The 22,447-nt window shown below is 60.1% G+C and overlaps 1 protein-coding gene across 2 annotated transcripts; it reads right to left on the reverse strand.

The window, feature by feature from the left end:
* Window positions 1–624: 624 nt before the first annotated feature.
* Window positions 625–20,706, reverse strand: RELT (RELT TNF receptor). 2 transcript variants are annotated; one of them, XM_082627894.1, is made up of 12 exons: window positions 20,595–20,706; window positions 12,726–12,865; window positions 8,040–8,191; window positions 6,970–7,044; window positions 6,696–6,862; window positions 6,081–6,160; window positions 4,896–5,153; window positions 3,520–3,600; window positions 3,165–3,246; window positions 2,751–3,005; window positions 2,119–2,317; window positions 625–1,803 (listed from the first exon to the last, which is right to left on the reverse strand). In XM_082627894.1, the coding sequence occupies exons 3-12, from the start codon at window positions 8,082–8,084 to the stop codon at window positions 1,756–1,758; spliced, it is 1,290 nt and encodes a 429-aa protein (XP_082484020.1). In that variant the 5' UTR covers window positions 8,085–8,191; window positions 12,726–12,865; window positions 20,595–20,706; the 3' UTR covers window positions 625–1,755. The 2 variants fall into 2 exon arrangements, with proteins under 2 accessions (XP_082484020.1, XP_082484021.1); XM_082627895.1 differs by lacking the exons at window positions 4,896–5,153; window positions 12,726–12,865; window positions 20,595–20,706 and having other exon boundaries at window positions 8,040–8,200.
* Window positions 20,707–22,447: the final 1,741 nt, after the last annotated feature.

The following is a 22,447-nucleotide window of genomic DNA, read 5'->3' on the forward strand; positions in this document are numbered from 1 at the left end:
GGCCTTTGTACATGCTGTTCCCTCTGTGGAACACAGCTCCCCTCCCCACATTCTCCAGCCCTCAATATGCCTTACTTACCCCATCCATTTGCCAGGCTCCACTTCCTCTAGGGCTGTGCTGTCCAATACAGGAGCCACTAGCCACGTGTGGTTATCAAGCCCTTGAAATAGGCTACTTCATATTAAGATGTGCTTTAAGTGTAGTTTACATACCACGTTTCAAAGCAAAAAAATGGTTCATTCATAATTTTTATACTGATTTCATACTGAAAGTATTTTAGATATACTAGTTTTAAGTAAAATATGTTGTCGATACCATTTAAAATAAGTTCACTTGTTCCTTTTTACTTTTTAAAATGTGGCTATTAGAAAATTTTTAATTACATATGTGGCACACTCTATTTCCGTTGGGCAGCACTGCTTCTAGGGCCTTCCGTGAGAACCAGGTGACCTGAGAGGCCTCCTCTGGCCCCACTTCAGCTGCTGCCTGGTGTCCACCTGCCAAACAGCAGGCGCTGCCAGGGGAGGGATGGCCTGTCCCACACACGGAGCCCGACACAGAACTATTCACTGAATGGGCAGACCTGAGAAGAGGCACAGGGAAAAAGAAACGCCTCATGACACTACTTTCCCACCTTTTATTATTCAACAAATGGATGGGTGTGGAGACACAAGGGTGGGACAACAGCGAAGTTTCAATAAATAAGAGAAACGGGGACAGCAGTGGGCCCATGCCTGCACAGCCCCACATAAATAACGAGGTTGCTGAGCCAGAGTGGAGACGTGGGCTGGGCAGTCGCCCGCACTGCCCAGGCCAGGGGACAGACACACCAACACCATGGGGACACAGAAACCACCGAGGCCAGAGGCCTCACCCCTTACCCTCCAAAGTGCCTGAGATCTTGTGGGTGGCTGGGCAGGTTGGGGCTCTGTACCACAGCCCTGCCCAGGTCAAGTCTGTTTTTTCAATTTCAATAAAAACAGCAGGGTCAGGGGCAGGCACGTGCATTATGCCCCTTCTGTAGGCAGAGCCATGGATGGGCAGCCCCATAGGAGCCTTGAAGGTGGTGGCCCTGAAGCAGCAAAAACGGGGCCAGATAAAACTACTAGTGGGAGGGGTGGCAAGGGGTCAAGCTCTCCATCTACACGACCCAGCCTAGAGCCTGCAAGATGCTGGAAGGCCCTGGGCACTGAGACGCCACTCTCTCCCTGCTTCACAGTCAGAAGAATTGGGACCCAGTAATGGCCAGGGGCTTGCCCAGGATTAGAACTCAGGAACTCGGGTCCTAGCTCATGGCTTTTTGTTGACCCCTCCCTTTGCAGGACCTGTCAGAAAGGAAGGGGAGGTCCCCTCTACAGAGGCAAGGGGTGGCTCATCACTAAGGCGTGGGGCCAGGGGGGCCAGGTAGAGGGCCCCTCCCACCACTGAGGCCTAGCCACCCGGCAGTGCAGAGGACCCTGTGGGCTCCTAGGATCCAGCCAGGGCAGGGCACAGTGTCAGGGACATCCTGCAGGGAAGGACATGGGCGGCAGGGACGGGAGGGGCTCTCAACCTGCTCCTGCACATAGCACCCGCCGGCCAGCTGGCCTGCCTCCTCACTGGGGTGGACGCTCCCACCTCCAGGCCTTGGCCTTGGCTGGCTGTCTGCTGGGCCATTCTGGATCCTCACTGGCTCAGCTGCAGCTCTACCTCCTCCAGGAAGCCTTCGGAACCTCCCAGGGCAGGGCTGCAGTATCCTCAGACGAGACAGCCCCTCAGATGACCAGGTTGCTCTCACTCAGCCGGACCACATAGCAGTTCTCCTGGGGGACAGGGGTGAGGGGTCAGAGCTGTCAGGGGGCTTCTGGACTCCAAGAAGGAGTATCACGGCAAACAGCTGGCGCAGACCAGCCACAGGCCTCTGCCCAGGTGAGTGGGCAGGTGGGCGAGGGCCCCAAACTAGGGCCCAGGAGACCCCAGGAGGTAGTGAAGGGGAAGCGGGGTGACAGGAGGGGCAACATACCCAAGTGGTGAGTCCCCAGGAGGCAGTAGCCTTCTGTACCTCCACCCCTGCCTGCCCCATCTGGAGTCGGGGTTGGCACAGGTGCCAACAGACACCTTTCCCCTCTGGTCCTCACCTCGGCCTTGTTCTCTGCTGGGGGCTTCAGCCATTTAGGGTGGCTTCCACCACTTCCCAGCAGTACCCGCTGCTCACTAGAGAGGCCACGTCGTGGGGAGTCAGGGAGATCACCCACTGAGGGCCCGGCCTCCGTGATGGTCTTCACCTCCGAGGCCACCGAACTCGTCCGCTGCTCAGGAATTCGGGCCACACGGAACCTGTGAGGAGAAGTAGTGCGATCATCCTCCATTAGAGGGGGGACCCCAGGTGTGGAGGGCGCAGCACCCGCCAGGGTCACACAGCAAGTTCATGGGTCAGAGCATGAGCCCTCCCCACGTCTTCCCACCCACTGACAAGCTCCCAGCACCTCCCGACATTAGGCTGCAGGTGGACAGGCTCTTAGCCTAAGGCGGCGCAGGTGTGATGGGGGGGCGCTATGACCCTGCCCTGGGGGCCCAAGGACTCCATGTGAGAGAGCGTAGCTAGGAAGACCTGGCTTTTCCCTGGCCGCCCCCACTGCAAAGAGGTCCACTGAGGCCAGGAAGGGTGAGGCCACCACTGAACCCACTGTTCACGGATCAGGCTAGGGCCCTGCCTCCCTGAGCTGTCATGTCACGTCGTGGCACCCTGCTGTGTCTATGCCCTCCTCACCTGCCCACAGACAAGATGGTGATCTCGCCCTGGCGTCCTGCCTTGGCCCCGACCTTGGGCGCCCTGGCTGGGTTGGGCAGGAGTCTGGGAGCAGGAGCGGTGGCAGCTGCAGCCTCGGGGGACAGCAGCACCTCGGGCCACTTCTGGCTACAACGGGAGCAGCAGGGGCCAGAGAGGGAGGCCAGGCCCTGCACAGTGTGGAGGTGGTGGCGATGCAGGCAGACGTGCGGCATGCTGGGTGGGCCCGGCGGCAGCCTGTGGAAGACAGGTGGGAGTGGTCACTGGGGCAGGGCAGGCCCAGGAGACCCCAGGAGGTAGGGAAGCAGGGTGACAGGAGGGGCAACATACCCAAGTGGTGAGCCCCCAGGAGGCAGGCTGATTACCTGTGGTTTGGGGCCCTCCTTGCCCACTCACCTGGGCAGAGGCCTGTGGCTGGTCTGCGCCAGCTGTTTGCTGTGATACTCCTTCAGCAGCTCCTCCAGGGCCGCCGCATTCTCTGTGGGCAGCTGTAGTCAGAACCCGGCTCTGGGCCGTGAGGGACACTCCCCCCAACCTCCTGCCCCAGCACAAATCCCCCTACCTACCCGCCACCCCCTCCCTGGCCCAGGCTGTGTGCCTTTTCCTCCACCTCTCACCAGGCAAGAGCAGGCAGAGAGGCGGCAGCACCATGAGCCACAGTGGTCAGAGTGGGGCACGCTGGCCTGAGGTATCCCGGCGGGAGGGGCAGGGCAGAGCTCTGGGAGGGATGGGGTCAGACCTCCCCCCTCACCTTTCTTCTCTGTGATCAGGCGCACCAGGACCCCAATGGTGTCCTCATTGGCATCCTCAGTATGGTAGGCAGGGTTGACCCCTGGGGAAGAACAGAGGACCATGACCCTAGGGAAGGAGGCAGGGGGACACTCTGGACTCACAGGCTACACCAGGACATGGCAGCAGAGGGCACCCCTGGCCTGGCTCTATGCGTACCTAAGGGCCTCAGCTCTGATTCTGAGCCCATTATCGCCTTCACTACTTACTCAGCATCACTGCTCCCTGCACCCAGCAGCATCAGGGGCTTAGCGGTTTCAGGGCCATCTGAACTCCACCGTCCCTGCAGAGTGTGTGGGATGAGGGAACCAGCCTCTCCCAGGGCCTGCCCTCTCCTCTCTTTAGCCTCAGGGAGCTGTGGGCTGCCTCTCTGCCCAGAACCTCCAACAGCCCCGGCAAACTCTGCCATCCCAGGCCTATCACCTCCGTGCATACTGACTGCCCTGTCGGTATAACTAACTGAGGACCCGAACCTCAAGGGCATGAGAATGGGCCATGCAATCATTCCTGGGCCAGCAGCAAACAGAACTCCTAGGGCTCGCACCCAGGCAACAGCCAACAGTTAAAGGTTGAGTCCTAGGCCAGGAAAACAAGTGCAGTTCCAGGCAAAATGGCCTGAGTTGCCACTTTCCTGCCTGCCTAAAGCGCCTGTCCCCCTCCTGCCTGCTGCAGACTGCAGTGTCAGAGGTTGAAAAGGGTGCTGGCATGGCAGGCACCATTCTATCTTGACTTGGCCCCCAATTTCTGTGAGCAGTGTTATGTGCATGTGGGATCCCGGCCCTACTGGCCCTCGGGGGACAGAGCCGGGGGGTAAGGGGAAGAAGAAAAGGGACCCAGGGCCCTGGGGTAGGGGCAGGAGGAACATGTCTCTCCCTCTGGGTCCAGGGCTCGTAACTCAAACCACAGCCTGGAGCTGAAACCTGAGCCTCTCATGGTTCCTGTCCAGGACAGCTGCCCTGCCAGCCCTTCAGGCCAGAGGTCGGAGGACACCCTGAGTACCCAGAAAGCAGTCCAACCCTTGAACCACACACACAACTGCAGCCCCTGAGGAGTCCAGGCCCTTACAGCTGGGTAGGGCCTCACACAGGGAGGGAATCCCACTGAAGCCACTTGACCTCCGCTCTGCCTCTGCTCCGTCCCAGTTGCCACCTCGGGCTGCCTCACCCTTCCTTCCACTTTGCCAGTCCGCAGTGTCTCCTCTGCGGCCCACGTGCGGCACCTCCAGGAAACTCTCCTGATTAGCCCTCTGCAGGCCTCTCCATGTCAGACTCTCCAGGCCAAGTAGGTTCTCAGCCTGCGCCCTCTGGCCTCCCCACCCAGCCCCAGGCTGGGCCTCACCGCTGCCTCCGCCTCCAGGGCCAGGCCCGACCTCCTTGTGGGCCGTGCAGTGGTAGCCCTTCCGCTTGAGCAGGTTACACACCAGGATGCCTAGCAGCCCCATGAGGCAGAAGATGGGCACAATGGCAATAACCGCGTACTGGGCAGCCGTCTCCTCGGGGCTGCCCGCCCGCGTGCTGTTCCCAGGCTGCCGCGTCTCCCCTGCACCGCTCGCCCCTGCTGCCACCTCCACGCCACGTCGGGCCCGTCGCCCCCGCTCTGAGCAACACGGAGGATGGAGGCATGGAGGAAAGACAGAGGCAGAGAGAAACACACTCAGAGAGGCCCAGGGCCCGGGTTACTGTGGGCAGGGGTCGGGGCAGTGGGTGGTACCGGCATGTCCAGAGCACCCACTCTCCACCATGGTGGGGAAGTAAAGGGCAACTCACACCCTCCTTTTTGGCCATCTGACCAGTCAGCCAGCCTGAGCAAGGCCTCCTCAGCCCTCAGGACGGCCAGACTCTGAGGCCTCTGTCCACCCCTCATGATGAGTCACAGGGGTGAACAAAAGGCAACGGTGGGCTTCCCTGGTGGCACAGTGGTTGAGAGTCCGCCTGCCGATGCAGGGGACACGGGTTCGTGCCCCGGTCCAGGAAGATCCCACATGCCGCGGAGCGGTTGGGCCCATGAGCCAGCGCGTCCAGAGCCTGTGCTCCGCAACGGGAGAGTCCACAACAGTGAGAGGCCCGTGTACCACAAAAAAAAAAAAAAAAAAAAAAAAAAAGGCAACGGTGCACATGCCTGGGCACAGCGACACCAGATCCTGCCTCCCCACAGCCTGACCCACGAGTTAGGTGCCTCAGAAGATGACCAACTCAACAGGTGAGAGGAGGTGCATGTGTGTAAGCGTATGTGCTCACACTCAGCTACGTGGGTTGTTTCAAGGGGATTAGGACAGGAGACCGGTTGGGATGTGAGCCCCAAGCTGTGGCAGCCACCTGCTGGACAGTCTCTGCCACTCAAAAATGGGGTGAGAAGACACAGCCAGTGGACCTGCTGGACATCCTGTGGCTGCACACCCTCCCCTGGGCTAGGGGAGTGAGGACCCCACTGCCCCAGACGGACACTGCGGGGCCCTTGGGCTCAAGCTCGCCAGACCCCTCCCCACACATACAACGCCAGTCCTAGCCACCACCTGCCACTCACCGTAACAGCCACGAGGACCCAGGGGTGTCCAGGAGCACAGCTGACAGGGAACATGGGGGACCTCTGACAGGGCAAACCACCTGCAGGGAGGGAAGATGTTACTGAAGCCCAAAAACTATCCTTAAGAGAGGCTGGGGCTTCCCTGGTGGCACAGTGGTTGAGAATCTGCCTGCCAATGCAGGGGACACGGGTTCGAGCCCCAGTCTTGGAAGATCCCACATGCCGTGGAGCAACTAGGCCCGTGAGCCACAATTACTGAGCCTGTGCGTCTGGAGCCTGTGCTCCGCAACAAGAGAGGCTGCGATAGTGAGAGGCCCGCGCACCGCGATGAGGAGTGGCCCCCACTTGCCGCAACCAGAGAAAGCCCTCGCACAGAAACGAAGAGCCAACACAGTCATAAATAAATAAATAAATAAATTTTTAAAAAGGCAAAATTCCTTAAAAAAAAAAAAAAAAGAGACTGGACCTTCCTACTGGGTACCCTCACTGGTCCTGACCCACCCCATTTCACAGATGGGAAGACTGCGGCCCACTAAGGTGAGTGAGGCTGGGACCCCAGGATCTCAAGTCCTGGTCACCTGGTCATGAACACCCACACCCCACCCCATGGCTCACCCAGGCTGGCAGTTTCCACATAGTGTGTCTCGAGTTGCCGTGCCCACCTGGGCCTCCAGCCTCCCTCGAGGGCTGCAGCGGGAGTGCGGCTGGCAAGGGCTAGAGCCCCAGGAAGCTGAGAAGGTGCCTGGGGGGCAGGACCTGCATAATGTGCCCTGCCCTGGTTCCTGCAGGAGGGAAAGAGTGAGAACAAAGCCAGGAGCCAGGCCTGAGGTCCCTGCCCCTGGCCCTCAACAGTCTTCCCAGGAGAGGTGGATGGGCAGGGCGAGCTCACCAGGTTGGGCTCCTCGCCGGGTGGGCACGGCCAAGGGGTTGTTGATGTGGCAGTGGCCAGAGGCCAGGGCAACAGCTGGAAGAAAAGAGGGCAGGACACACTGAGGGAGCGGAAAGCACTGGGACATGGCATCTCTGGGGCCACCTACCCCCCACCCACTTTCAGTCACCCCAGGCACAAGGACCACCAATATACAGGGCCACCCCCAGGCTTTGGGGACACTCTCTAACCTCAATCCCTTGTGCTACAAGTAAAATCTGCCTGTCCCAGACCTGCTGCATTGCCATTGCCTAGGCAAGGGGAGAACCACATCTGCTTCTGGAAAGTGCTGAAACGCCTCAGACAGGGCCAGATCAGGATCTTGAGCCCCTGGGTCTGTGAGTCATGCCCTTCTAGCTAACCAGGATGATGAGGAGGAAATTCTTCCGAATTCCTCTCTCAGGTTCCGCACCCCTTCCTGCTGCCTTGGTCCACACACCACAGCTGAAAATATCATTAACCAGCCTCAGTTCATCATCCCTGGGGCCGAGGCTGCAGATGGTGCCTCGGGGCCTTGGCTGAGTCTCTGGGACCACATCCTCCTCCGTGATGTTCCCACAACAAAAGGCCAGCCCGTTTACACCCTGGGACCCACACAGGGCATGACAGGCCCCAAAGGAAGGATCTTCTCCATTCGTGTCCTCCCCCTATTCCTCTCGGAGCTCCCTCTCTTCCTATTCCAGGTGTGAACTATCTGCCATGAATCCTGCCTGCAGGGGCGATCCCCCAGTCCTCCAGTTGGGCCGCAGTTTGGGGCAGGCACAGCGTAGAGCCAGCTACCCTGAAGGGCAGAGGGAATGTCACACGGAAGGTGTTAGAGACCTCCTCAGGCCCTAGACCCGGCTCCAGCAAAACACTGGGAGGCCAAGGGCACCAAGAGCACGTGGGGCAGGAGGCGCTTCCTAGGGTCAGACTGCCTCGATTCTTCAAAAGAAGAGCCACGTAACCAACCCCAGCACCCGCCGCGGCACGAGGTTCCTGAGTGCAGGGCTCAGGACTCACCTTCCCCCACGGTCCCATCCCCAACTCACCACAAGGAGGCAGGACAGGAGCCAGTGCGGTGGGCTCAGCTTCATCCTCAAGCCCCAGTGGGTCGCCAGCCTCAGGCAGATGGAGGGGAGGCTCAGACAGAGATGGGACAGGCAGGCAGGCAGGCAGCTGCCGTCCTCCTTCCAGGACAGGGCTGGAAAGGAACATCGAGAGGTGTCGCTGGGCGGGCAGAATGCTGGGGCGGCTTGGCCTACACCCACCGGCCCCGCCTTCTGGTCCACTGCAGGCCCTAGCAGAGATGGGGGCACCCTATCTGGGGCCAGCCTCCCAGGGCAGCTTCCCAGAGGAGGAAGGGCTTCCTGCCTCTTCCATAAACAGCCAGCTGCCCTAGGCCCGGGCAGGGGAGCAGGGGAGGAAGGAAGCCTACAGCCTACAGCCTCAGCCCCGGGGGTGGGAGGAACGAGAGCGCTAACAGTGACCCCACGCCCGGCCTCCCCGCTTGCATCCCCAGCTCTCAGGCTCCTGCCTCTCAGAACTCCTTGGGGCCCACAAGCATGCCCGCCTCTCCTGCTTCTCTGCCTTCACTCTTGCTGTTTCTGCTCCAAGGAAGGCCTTTTCTGTCACACTTCAAAGCCCAACACAAAGGCCTCTTGTTGTGGAAGCCTCTCTAGACTTCCATTTCCCCAAAGCTCCCCCACCCCCAACCCCATCACAATGCTGGTCCTCCCATGGGTCCCACGGTCCCGCCTGGCAGACTTCTCCAGAGATCTGGGATGTGTCTGACTGCATCTCTTGAGCCGCGGGCAGACCTGTAGGTAGGGGTGGGGAGTGGCAGCCAGCATTCAAGCCTTCTGTCTTCTCTTGGGCACCTGCTGTGTGCTGGGCACTGCCCTCAGCACGGGAAAAGGTATGAACAAGACAGGCGCTGTCCCTGTCCTCAGGGAACTCACACCCCAGGGGAAACCAACGACCAACAGATAAACAGTGAGTGTCCCGTGCCAGATGGAGGGAAGTGCCAAGAAACCAAATAAGGCATGTGAGGGCACAGAGGGTGATGGGCACGGGCCTGAGGCTGAGCCCCCAGGCTCAAGGGTGTGGCCTCCTCTGTAGAAAAGTCTCCAGCCCGAGGAGGACGAGGTTGGAAGAACAGGAAGAAAAATTTGGATTGCACAAAAGGGATAGTGGCAGAACAAGGGAGTTCAATGACCTCTTTCCAGGAGGCCTGTCTCCAGGCTCAGGAGGGTGAGGGAGGAGTGTATATGGAGGGCCTCAGGCACAGGCCACAGGCAGCCTCTGAACCCCAAGGGGCAGCCTCGAGCAGCCAAGCCCAGCATGTTGAGGGGGCCCTGCCTGGAACCCCGGGGCTGTCTGATACCCAGCCTGGCAGGAGAAGCACTGCCTGCAGTAAACCCCAGGTCACGGAAGAGCCGAGAGCCCCTTGGCCTACAGGCGGCCCGGACTTCCCACCAGGAAAAGGAGCCGGAGGAAACTGATCCGGCTGTGCTGTGGGCCTGGCCTGGCACAGACCTTGGCGGGCCAGGGGTTTGAATTACACCCAGGGGAGGGGCTGGGGCAGTGGTCACACTATCCTCAGGACTCTCCAGGTCACTGGCAGTGGCTCTCGGCCCAAGGCCAGCTCAGGGGAAAACCTGGGACAGAAGGTCCAACCACAGAGTAGAGTGAAGGCTGCACCCTGGCAGTCAGCACCCAACAGGTGGCATCCTCTGACCCATCCTCCACCGGTCCCTCCTCCAACATGGTCACAAGTGTCCCCCCTGCCCAGGCCCAGTTCCTACTCAAGCCCATCTCTCCATGGCCCCCTCCTTGGTTCTTCATGGGAGCTCACCCACAGACTTGACCACGAGCCCCAAGGCCTCAGGTTGGCCCCGTGGCCCTGTCCAGCCCCCAGACCCAGCACCCGTCCATATCCCCAGGGTGGGCTAGAGAGCTGGGGCAGGGATGGAAAGTAAGAGACCCAACAGCCACCGAGGAGAGACTCCCTCCTAGTCCCACCCCTGGCCGTGACTGGCACCTGCTGGGTGACCTGAGCCCACAGGGAGGGGCTGTGCAGCTGCTCACCTCCAGACAGACGGGGAGCTATGGTCTCAAGACTTCGAGGAGGGAAGTGGGGTCCAAAGGCCCAGACTCAAAGCCAGCGAGGGCCCACTCAGGCACATTCACAGACACTCGCTGCCTAGCGCCCTGACGCCTTCTAATTATGTGCTTTCTAATTACCCCAAACCAGCACTTACTCCAGTCTGGCTGCCTGAGTCTCTGCTTACAGCAGCTCCCCCAGCCCCCACAATCAGCCTGAGCCCCCAGAGGACCTGCCCAGTCAGGCAGCCACTGGCCTCCACCCAGATACCCCCTGCACGCACGTGGACCCCTGCTGCTCTGACTCCTCTCTGCACCTTCTCCCCACCCAGCCTCCAGCACCTATGCTCTGAGCCCTGGAACCCTGACTGAAAAGCAAGTTCAGATCAAGCCCCTTGGCTGGGGGAGGGGAGTCTGAGAAGGCTCCATCCCCACCCCTCTGCCTTCCAGAAGGCAGGGCAATCAGTGACCTTCCAAAGCCCTGCACCTCGGGGCACCTCCTGAGGGCTTCCTGGGGGAGGGCTGTCAAAGATGGGCAGACCCTCAGCCGCAGTGGTGGTGGTCTTCTCTGGCCTCAGGGCTCCTGGCAGAGGAGAACCACCCTTCAAGACCCCAGGGGCAGAGAAGGAAGTTAGCTTAGAGGCCACTCCTCCCTGAAATCTCAGCCTGGGGCCTGTTCCCACTGTCACCAACTCCCTGGGGGACCTGAGCCCCTGCTTCACCTTGCTGGGTCTCAGTTTCCTCACCTGCAAGATGGGGATGTTTATGTCCCAGAGCAAGGCTGTCACGAGGTTTAAACGAGGTAACGAGCCTGACGTAGGTCATGTGATTTCCTCCGTCACCCCTTCTTTCCCTCTGCACCTCCCACCAAGGCTTATGACTGTTTGTTTGCTTACTTGTTTGTTGCTTGCCCCCGCCCCCCTCCACCAGACAGTAGCGAGGGCAGGGATGTCTGTCTCACTCACCACAAAACCCTGCCCTGGTGTCTGGAGCAGGAGGCCTCCAGAAAACAGGTTCACGGGGGCATGGGGCGTGGGGCGGGGGGAAGGGTTCCTCACACTCAGCCCATCCCCACCCTCCAAAAAAACGCCCAAACCATTAGAACCAGAAACTCCCTGGAAGAAAGCCAACTAGCAAAGCTGCGACCAGGGCCCCAAGCGGGAGGTGCCAGAGCCCCAGGGAGGTGCAGCCTCGGAGGCCTCAGAGAAAGAGGAAGCTGTGTCACCACCCGGGGCCTCCTCAGGCCTCAGCAGCTTCCCCTTTCCCAGAACTGAAGCTCATGGGGTCACCCGGCCCCAGCCTGGGGCCCCATCTCCGCGCATTCCCTCTCCAGCCTCACCCGCCTCCGCGGTGGCCTCCTCCGAGGGTCTCCCACGGCTCCATGCTCACCCCACCCCTCGCCTGACCCCTGGCCTCCTCTTCAGCCCCCCGCAGCTTAGGCGTCTGAACACCCAGATCTGACCCCTGTCCCTCCCCACAACTCCAGCCACTCTGAGCTTCTCTCTGTCCCCCACACTTGCCTCTCTCACCTGGCACTGGTACCTGCTGTTTCCTCTGCCCAGAAACCCCTCCCATCACCCGACTGACAGCTACCCTTCCTTCAGAGCTTAGCTCGAAGTCACTTCCTCCTGGAAGCCCCCAACCACCACCTCACTTGTGCAGTCCTCACCCTGGGTGTGACCAGGCTACGCACCCACCCCTTTCCCACTGACGTGCTGCCCCCGTGCCGGGTGCCCAGCACGTGAAGAGGTATGTGCTGAACCGGGGGGTCAGAAAAGGCACTCAGGAGAGGGTCCACCTTCTCCCAAGGTCGAGAGGGCCAGGGACCAGGCTGACAATCAGCTCGGTGCTTTGTGACCGCCTGGAGGGGTGGGATAGGGAGGGTGGGAGGGAGATGCAAGAGGGAAGGGATATGGGAACAGATGTATATGTATAACTGATTCACTTTGTTATAAAGCAGAAACTAACACACCGTTGTGAAGCAATTATACTCCAATAAAGTTGTAAAAAAAAATAAAAAAAAATAAAAAAAAGAAGCCTAAAGGCTGGGCTCGGGGTGGGGGATTGAACCCGGATCTGAAGCCCTTGCCTGACTTGGGGAGAACCAGCCTTCCTTGCTCTGCTCTTCACTGGCTCTGTGCTGTGGACCCCACCCCCATTCCCCATCCCTCAGAGGGCTGTTGTGAGGCCGAGAGAAGGCACATTAAATGCTCAGCACAGAGCCCGACACAGAGCAGGCCCTCACTAAGCATTCACCGTGCCTCAGGTTCCCCACGTGTAAATCGTGGAGGGGGTTATGGCACACACTCGATGGGAGGTACGAGGTACAAACGAGATTCTCATATTTATGTACAATGCTTGGCGCAGAGCCTGGTACACGGGAGGTGCCTGATGAGACACACTGACAATCTGGGGGGTTGGGAGGGTGTAGCAAGGGAGAGAAAAGGTTGGTGGTCAGATCCCAGGTCACACCAAGCTTAGGCTGCAAGCTGAGAAGGCTGCATTTCCCCCAGGGCCTTGAAAGGTTAGCGGGGGAGGGAGAGGTGCGGAACAGCTTGCTTCTCAGAGGGCTTGCTGGGCCGCCTGCCAAGTGAGGCAGGGCTGGGGAGATGAGGTGGGAAGCAGGTACCCACCTGGAGCAGGGGGTGCGGGGCAGGTATTTCTGTTTCCCAGCCAGTGGCTTGAGGGCCTGGGGACCTCCCTGCAGCCTCCAGGGGCTAGGGTTGCCTGGAAACACAGCTGGACACAGGCCTTTCTCGGCAGTGGCTGCACCCTAGGCAGGAAGACAAAGGCCGCCCATCAATAGAGAAATCCAGGTTAGCAAGGAAGCCAGTGGTTCCTTGGCAACTGGGGCTGAAGTAGGGCAGTGCCCACAGTGGGCGGTAGTGAGGACAGCTAGGCATTGCCTCCTTTTCATCCTCTGCCCTCACAGGGAAGGGAACAGACTCCCATCGCCTTGGGCCAGGCCCTCACCCTGGGTTGCCTCCACTCCTCACAGGAGAGGTGAGCGTCCCTGCTTCACCCTTGGGTAACTGAGGTTGTGGCCTTGGGTCACCCAGCCAGGGGGAGGTAAGGCAGGGGTGGAGCCCAGGCCTACCTGACAGCTTCCCACCTCACTCTGGCCCCTCCTACCCAGGAGCCTGTCCCAGGGCCTGGCGCAAAACAGATGTTCTGAGCGTTTGCCAACCTGATGGCAGAGACTAGGGAGCTGGCGGCACACAGGAGGCGGCTCACCTGAAAGACTATTACAAAGCGCGCGGGCAGGCGCCAGGGAAGGAGGTACTGCCGCCACGGGGGTCTCTGGGGCCTCTGAGGTTTCCTGCATGCCTAGTGCCCTAGTCTACCACAGCTCCAGTAGGAAAAGGCACTGGGACCTGTGAGAAGCAGGAAGCCCAGGGAAGGAGGGGGAAGAGGAAGATCCCAGGGTAGAGCCCAGCTCCCTAGGACGAATGTGGGGCTGGGAGCCCAGAGATGTGCAGAGGCTGCCTCAGGGCCACTCAGTGAGAAGGGCTTTCCCGTTCCCACGCCCAGCCCAGCCTCAGGCAGCCAAGATCTCCCAGGTCACAACCCTGGGGTGAGGACTCCAGGCACACCAGGCAGCAGCTGCTCCCTGGCCCCCCACCAGGCCCGGGCTTAGAAGGCTCAGGGGTGTGAGGTGGGCAGGTGGGGCCGAGGGGGCTAATTGGCCCTTAAGGCTAAGAAAAGGGCTGAGGCAGCCAGACAGGGCCCACCCAGCCCCTCCCAGTCTGGGTGCAGATGCAATCCCTGCCCCCTCCCTGGCCTAAGCCTGGGGCTGGGGGGTGTGGCAGGGGCCCAAACCAGACAGTCGTCTCTGAGGCAGAGCTGGGGCTCCCCAACACCCCTCACTAAGAACCTACTACATGCCCATTCCCTTACCAGGCCTCAAAGACAGGGTTCCAGGCTTCACAAATGAGGAAACTGAGACTCAGAGTAGTACCCTGTAACCACTTAGTCTGAAAGGAGACAAGGTTTCCCATGCGGAGTGGGGACAGGCAGCTGGCAGCCCCTGCTATTGCCACCCCAGACCTGGCATTCCCGCTGTTCCCACACGCCCTGCTCCAGCCCAGCACCCAAGCACTCAGAACCAGAGCCTTCCTGCAGGGAGGCCGCGCCAGTTCCCAGGACAGGATGGCAAAGCGCTAGGAGGGCTGGAGGACACCCCACTGCCCACCAGCTCTCGCCACTGCTACCTTCTCCTCCGAGAAGCCACCTTTGCCTCCTGCCCCGGCCGCGCATCTGTACCGATCACTACTGTGCCAGGGCGCCCAGAGTTGCTCAGCCCCGACCAGGCTGACTTGGGGAGGCTTTGAGAGAGACTGAGGGGAGATCACAGGCCCAGCCTGCCCCGTTCTCCTACTCCTCCTCCAGACTCAAGGTGCTGGGGAAAGAGATTGCCCTGGCCCCAGCAATCCCAGGTCAGGCCCTAACCAACAGAGCCTGAGGATGGAGGTCAGCCTGAGGGGGAGGCTGGACCCGGAGCAGTCACACCTGGGCTCAAGCTCTAGGTCATCACTTAGGAGCTCTGTGACCCTGGGCAAGTTACTCACCCACCCTGAGCTTCAGGGTCCTCCCCTGCAAACAGGGGTTCTGGTCCCTGTCTCCAGGGATGCTGAGGGGATAAATGGAGCCCACTGTAAGTAATACTGGTCAGGGCCTGGCCTGACCAGGCCTCTCCTGAGCACCAGTCCTCAACAGCCTGCAAGGGCCAGAGGAGGAGCCAAGCTCAGAACCAAGCAGCAACCAACAAAGGTCACCCAGTGGCTCGGGAGCAGGCAAGAGTGCTTGGGGAACCCAACATCAGTCCCACCAGCATGGGTGGATGAGTCTTGGACTCGCCAGGTGGACCCTGGATGCCCATTTCCCAGCCCTTACACAGGCCTGTGTCCACCTGCTCCCACGCCAACTGAAGCCACAGTCAGGAAGGCGAGGGGTGCTGAGCAGTCAGGACCCAGCCCTACATCCCTGAACTTGTTTCCGCCCCTGTGATTTGGGACAACTGTGCCTGTCCAGCTGACCTCCTGGCACGGCTGAAGGATCCATGGTTCATCAGGGAACAGCGACTCTTCTTACAATCAGGCCTCAGCCCAGGTGCCACCTCCTGCAGGAAGCCTTCCCAGCCTCCCTGTCAGGGTGGACCCGCCCCTCTCCTGGCCCCTTCAGCCATCATTGTTCGAAGTCCCCTTCAGGGAGGGAGGCAGCAAGTGCACGCAGGAGGTGGGGCACGGAAGGGGAGGCAGCAAGTGCACGCAGGAGGTGGGGCACGGCTCCATCCCTGCGCTCACTGCTCCTTCTTACCGTGAGGGTGTCCAGGTCCAAGTTAGGTCCCTCCTTCTGGAAGCCCTCCTTACTTCTCTCTCCACCCACACACTCAGACCCTGCCTCTAACTGGCTGCAGAGGCCCCTCCATCCCTCTCCTGTGTCAAGCAGCCAGGGCACACACTCAGAGCCACATGGGCAGTTTATTATTAGAGCACTCATCTTTCCCAGGGTGGCCTGGGAAAAAGCTCTGGCCTTCCAGGCAAACATACCTGGGTTAGGATCCCAGTGACACTGGAGTCCTACAAGTCCCTTCCTGTCTCTGGGCCCTCTTCTCAATGCCTGTACCTGCACGGGGCTGCTGATGACCTGGGCATGAGGCTGAGGATGAGAGCCTCATGGTCCTACCCAGGGCTGAACACACAGCAGGGATGCAGCCTCGGCACCTCCGTCTTCCCTGCTGCCCCAACTGGGTGTTAAGGTCTGCCAGAGGTCATGTCCCAGTCCTGAGTCAGGGCAGGGTGGGGGGCGCTGCTGGCTGATCTCAGGCAAAATGCCTCCCCCTCTGGTCCAGCCCTCCTGCCTAACCTGGCAGAAGGGCTGGCCCTATAACGGAGGGAGTGGGCCTGAGCAGCCCTACCACCACTTCCTCCTCCCCCTGCAGATAGCCAGCCTGGTCCTTCTTTGAAAACTGACACCAAAGTTGTCAGACAACCCTGGCCTCCCACCTGGCGCCTGGTGGAGATGGGGCTGGGGGCTGGGCACGAGCTTGAGTGCCAGACTCCAGCACCAGTGACTGTGTGACTCAGACTAGGACTGGACCCTTCTGCCCTCTGAGTCTGGGCTCCCCATTGAGCCGCTTTGGAAGGAAAGGGATGCCCTGCCAGTGCTGCTGCAAGGAGCCCCACACCCAGGGCCTAACACACATTAGGGCCTCAGGGGGGAGCGTCTCTGCTGGCCCAGAATGAGAGCCTTGCCTGAGGAGTCCAGGGCAAGCACCAAACTGGCCCCTACGCACAGGAGTGGCCTTGAGTTTTCGCCCCTAACCCCCAGCACACGCTCGGGAGCACTGGAGACCCTGGGTACCAACCTCCCTGTGCATCCTAGCACACAGTAGGCCCTCAGCCTACGATGGCTGCCCTTCCTCAGGAAGAGGCCTGGCCAACACAGGTATGGCAGGGGGAGAGGAGAGGCTGTTGGCCAGGCCGGCCCCACCCAGCTGGGCGTGTGGTGCCCATGAGGACCCCACCCCTGTGCCTATTCCCAAAGGTGAGGGGGGACATGTGGCACATGGACCACACAATGAAGAAGGACTAACGCTGGGCTGGGAGGGCTTCCTGGGGGAGGCGGTGGGGCTGGGGCTGTACCCTGAATGGTCAGGAGGGTTCTAGAAAGGGGAGACAGCAAATGCAAAGGCAGAGTACAACCAAGGCATCTGGTAGGGAGGGATGAGGGTGAAAATGTAAAGTTCAAAAGGGTCCTCGAAGGAAAACCTCGATGCTAGGATGAGGAGTCTGGACTATATTTTGCAGGCAAACAGTACAAGTTACCTTAGGGAGGCCACTCTGGCACCGTGTGTGAGGGAACTGGAAACAGGGGCAGAGAGGCCAATACAGGAGTCTGGGCAAAGACAGCAAGGCCCGAGCTGGAACGTAAGAGACGCCCTGATTTTGCAAAGGCATGTCTCAGGCCTGCTTCCAGTCCTGGGCCACGTCCAGTCTGCTGGGGGACGTGTGGCAGGACAGAAGGTAGGTTCCCTGTCTAGAGGGTGAGAGCCAGAACATCAGGGTTGTGCGGGGCCTTGGTAAGTCCCAGCACTTCTCAGAACCTCGTCTCTCCCTCTGTAAAATGAGGCTGACCCTATGAGCAGGGGAAGGGGGCTGAAAGCTTCCCCTCCTTGGCCCGAAATGGGCACCTGCCTCTAGCAACTGTATCACACGAGTCCCAACCGGGGCCACACTGGAAACCCAGCTGGGCCCCACCACCATCCCTGTGGTCCAGGCAGCACAAGTTTCCAAAAAGGTTTGGCTTGGGCAGGGCACAGGGTGGGGCTGGGACCAGAAGAGGAGGTTAACCCTTGGTTAACCCTTCCCCTCTCCCTCCCCTTCCAGGACCCTGAGCTATTTCCACCTCTTTGCTGGGGATGGAAATAACTCAGGCTCAGCCCCAGGAGACCAAGACAGCTATTCTGATCAGCCCCAAGAAGCACAACTCCAGTCATTCCAGAGAGGACAGAGGGACACCCGGATCCCCAGCTCCAGCTCTCGGCAAAGCAGCAGCAGTGGACAGAGCTAGCAGGGGCCTCAGGGAAGAATGGGGACACTGAGGCCCTGAGAGGGTAGGCACAAGCTCAAGGTCACTCCTAGCCTGTCCCTCAACCCCCGCAGTGTGTGGGTGGATTGGGGAAAGTGCCCCTCGAACAACTCTGAGCAGGGGCACAGGGCCTCTCAGGTATGGTGAAGGTCAAGTGGGACTCTCGATTCTCCGGCTACTCTTGGAGCCTGGGCTATGCTGCTGACTCCCAACATTCTTCAGAGCCACATGGACGTTCCCCAAGCCAGTTACAGGCTCTAGAAGGCAGGAGACAGGACTTTCTGGTGACCTCTGGCTAGGAGGTGAGAGGTAGGGGGAGGGAGGAGGAAGAGGAACAGGAAGACCATGAAACCCAGCCATCCCTTATGTTCTAGACATGTGTACACCACACTCAGAACTCACAATGGCACACCCTGCCGAGGTCATGTTGCCAGCCTGCGTTTGAGAGAAGGAAGCCCAGATAAGCCATGAGCAGATATTAGGAAGGGGAGTGGCCCTCTCCAAGCATCTTACAGGGCTTCAGGCACAGGAGACCTGAATTCCAGTCCTGGCACTGTCCTGACTCTGTGTGACCTTGGGCAATCACTTCACTTTTCTGAGGTTCTGTTTCCTTCTCTGAAAAACAGTCAACACATCTCAGAGCCACTGTGAGGATTCAACAAGAGCACACCATAAAGCATTCAGCACAGCACCTGGCACTGTCTCCCCAACTCTCTCCCCGACCCAGAATGCCATCAACGTTTTTAGAGGATGACAGCAGAGGAGGGAACGTGCAGATCCTTCAGCAGGTGTCTCCTCACCTCTCCTGGGCTAGGGAGCCTGATTTCCATTCCACTTTGCACGAACCCAACAGACCCTCTTGTGTGGGTGGGGGCCTCAGGAGGGTCTAGCCCAGATGGTGAAGAGGGCCTGCTCCAGCTCTCCAAAGCAGAGGCGACTCATGCCCCCCAGGAACATGCCCCCTCTCCCCCCAAGAAGGGAACTGAAGAAAGGAGATGGACACCAGAGAAGTCAATGTTTATGGGTCAGAATTTTCGGCGTGATCTGAGGAGCTGTGCTTCCAACCCTGTCTCCAGCACCTGGGCGCAGCCCCTGGGCCACTCTGTCCCCAGCAGACAGCCTGCCCCCACCCCCTACTGCAGTCTTTCTGCCTGAAGGGAGGTAGGGGAGAACAGAGACAGTTGACAGTTGACCCCAAAACAATTGAGGATCCCGAAGTGATGATTCACATTCCATTCACAGCCCAACACCTCAGTGTGCAGACAGGGAAACTGAGGCCCAGCGAGGGCGGGCAGGATCTGAGAGCAAGATTATGCCTGGGGGGCTTCCCTGGTGGCGCAGTGGTTGAGAGTCTGCCTGCCAATGCAGGGGACACGGGTTCGAGCCCTGGTCTGGGAAGGTCCCACATGCCACGGAGCAACTAGGCCCGTGAGCCACACTACTGAGCCTGCGCATCTGGAGCCTGTGCTCCGCAACAAGAGAGGCCGCGATAGTGAGAGGCCCGTGCACCGCGATGAGGAGTGGCCCCCGCTTGCCGCAACTACAGAAAGCCCTCGCACAGAAACGAAGACCCAACACAGCCAAAAATAAAATAAATAAATAAAATTAAAAGTGTTAAAAAAAAAAAAAGATTATGCCTGGGCCCAGTGAGAATACACGTTACCAGGGACAGAGCTTAGCCAGGCCTCTCGGGGGGAGAGAGAGAGAGAGAGAGAGAGAGAGAGAGAGAGTGTGTGTGTGTGTGTGTGTGTGTGTCAGAAAAAGAGAGAGAAAGATGGAGCCTGAGGCTACCTCAGGGGCCCTCAGCTGCTGCCAGACGTATCAACCCACCAGATGCCCCTCAGCCTTGGCCCCTCTCCCTCTGCCAGGGCAAGTCACTCAGGGTCCACCCCCCTCACTAAACTGAGCTCCTGAGGGACGCCCTCTTGGGGACAGTCCTGGAGAGACCCTTGTCCCCTCCCTGGCCCCTCTCCTTCCAGCCCCCATCTGCTAGTAGGTGTTTGAGGTCCCTCCTCTTTCTGCGTCTTACTCATTTCCCTGAGGTGCAGACGCGAACACACACACACACACACACACACACACACACACACACACACTCTGCACTACATGACCCCACAGCACACTGTGACCCCAGTGCTTCAGAGGCTGGTTCTCACAGTCACTTGGGGTTCCTCCCCCTCTATACCATGTTAACTCACGTTCATGAGGGCCCTGGCCCGGTCCTGGTCACACCCCAGGCCACACACACACTCAGTGACCCCAGTAACCCGGGGTCTCACTCACAGTGGGCTGGGGTCACGGTCACCCGTAGTGACCCGGGGTGTCTCTCTCACACAGTCAAACGCACACACTCCGCCTGTCAGAGACACACAGAGCCCCTCGGTGTCTCCCCCTCGGCCCAACGTCACCGCGCAGTGTCCGGGCCACACGTTCGCCCTGGCTGGGCCGCCTCACGCGCCGTGTCATCCACAGTCACGGGCTGACACCGTTCAGAACCCCCCCTCCGGCCGCCCCGCGCCGCAGCCACACTGAGGAGCCGCCGTCCCGCCCCGCACCCCGTCCTGGTCTCAGTCCAAGTATTCCAGGCCGGGGCGTCTCCGGGGCCCGCCGGCTCCTCAAACTGCAAGTTCCGCCGCCGCCTCCCCATCACGCACGGTCGGGCCTGGAGCCGCGACCGGAGGACACACAGGTCCCCGGGCAGGGAGCTCAGAGACGGACGGGGGTCCGTGCGCGGAAGGCGCCGGGACAGGCCGCGGGGGCGGGGGGCCGCGGGGCCGGGGCTGCGGCATCCGCCGCGCCGGCGAACTTCCTCAGGGACGCTGAGAGGCAGGGGGCGCCGCTCGGGCCCGCATCCCTCTGGCCCCGGCCTCCGGGTTCGGACTCCGGGCTGGGGCTCCGCGCGTCCTCCTTACCTGGCCGCCCCGCGGCAGCTCCAGCAGCCCAGCTCCCACGCCGACGCGGTGCCCGAGCCCGGCTCGGCGAGCGCACGGGCGGCCGCGCAACCTGCGCGCCTTTTGAATGAATCGCCGCCCGGTCCGGGAAGGCGCGCAGCCCCACCCCCGCGCGTCACGGCCGTCGGCCCCGCCTCCGACGTCAGAGCCCAGGTTCGCGACCCCCGCCCCCCGCCCCTGGAGACCGCCATGGGGCTCGCGCTCTGCAGCCCGGCCGTGCTGCTCTGTGTCGCCATCTCTCGCGCTCCCCGGGAACTTCAGGGGGCTGCGCCGGACAAGGCCTCTCGGATCAGCCCCTTCTGGGCTCCAAACCAATAAAGAAGGGGTTGCAAGATGCAAGATAGACTGGAGACTTGGATGCTTCTCTGAGACCTGTCACTATTGCCAGTGCAAACGGGGCCACCGCTGTCCCTCCCTGGGTCTCGTTTTCCTCCTGGAAATTGGCAGCCAGGGACAACGACCTCACTTTGCCTTGTTGAAGAGGCCCAGGTCCACCCTCAGAAACCCCACCTGGTTGTTGAGAAAGGCCTGGTGAAAGTGAATCTGTAATGGAGGCCCACTTGGTGGTCTCCTGCCCATTTTTCAGGGCCCAGCCTAAACCTCCTTCCTCCAGGAGGCCTTTCCTGTCTCCATTCCCCGCCCCTCCCCTCTCTGCCAGGATAGTTAGTCCCTCCTTCCAGCAGGACAGATGATACACTGCTGTCCCTTCCCTACCACCAGCTGTCCCACCCTGCTGATTCCCGATGCCGGCCATCAGGGTGCGCAGCAGGGGGTGACTAAGGACCCCAGGGCACTATTCGTATTGTATTCCCAGCTCTGTGAATCGTGCCCCTTGGAGTTGTGCCATATGGTGGGCCAGAACTAGAGGCAGCAGCTCAAGAGCCAGGGTTTCCCCCACTCAGTACCATTCAGGGGATCCCAGGTGGCCCTCCCAGGACAGCAGGGCTGGGAGGAGATGCAGACAGTAGGGAGGGCCTTGTGCTGGGGGAGCAGAGGCCTGGCTGGGATCAGGATAATCACAGCTCATGGCAGAGGTGGAGGAAGGTAATAAATTGTTAGGGATACATTGTGAGGGGAGGTGGAGAATTCTAAATAAACTGTCATAGCTATATCTGAGCCATGGGGTGAGGGGGTGGGAAAGGTCAGGTCTCCAGGGTCCAGGAGATCCCAGGAGGAGAACTGGACACCTGCAGAGGGAGGGGGAAAGGGGAAGAGATTCCATTTCCTTGGGCCAGGCCCAGGTTGTGAGGGAAGGGCAGAAAGAGCTCCAGGTCACTGATGTTGGGATCATAGCACCAGCCAGGCCCCTTGTATGTCAACGAACACCCCCAGAGCTGGGTCAGGGGTGATCCCAGGGTCACATATCCCACATCCACAGAAGGATGTCCAGAGAAGATCCATGCTGGGGACCTGCTGAGGGGGCTAGAGCAGCCCAGGACGCCCTCTATCCCTGCAAATGTTTTCTTTGTAAGGGGACCTTCTATGCCCCAGTTCCAAGTACTGGAGTTCAAATGGTGGCATTTCACACGCACCCAGTAGGCCAAATGGGGATATGCTTTTTCGTCAAGGAAGCACTGGCTATTAATCAGACATCCTACAGAGGGTCCAGGCCTGTCTCTACTACCAGCTCTCAAATGCTTCCCCAATTCAGCTTCCCCATCTGAAAATTAGGCTGCCAAACTTGTTGCCTGGAGGTCATTCCAGTTCTCTGTGGGAGGAGGCGATCTGCCTGACGTGGCCGAGTGGGAAGGGTGAGCAGCCACCAGAGACAGAAGAAATGATCAGGGATGGAGGGGCCGAGGCAGTCCCTCCTG

The sequence above is a fragment of the Mesoplodon mirus genome (assembly GCF_964341445.2).
Source record: "Mesoplodon mirus genome assembly, chromosome: 7".
NCBI classification, from domain to species: domain Eukaryota; kingdom Metazoa; phylum Chordata; class Mammalia; order Artiodactyla; family Ziphiidae; genus Mesoplodon; species Mesoplodon mirus.

Excerpts from the sequence above, each read along its gene's own strand:
- RELT (XM_082627894.1), bottom strand. The coding sequence starts at position 8,084 with ATGAAGCTGAGCCCACCGCACTGGCTCCTGTCCTGCCTCCTTGTG. Across the intron at positions 3,601-4,895 it reads CCCTGGAGGCGGAGGCAGCG|GGGTCAACCCTGCCTACCAT; the intron begins GTGAGGCCCAGC and ends GTTCTTCCCCAG. Across the intron at positions 3,006-3,164 it reads AGCCACAGGCCTCTGCCCAG|GCTGCCGCCGGGCCCACCCA; the intron begins GTGAGTGGGCAA and ends TGTCTTCCACAG.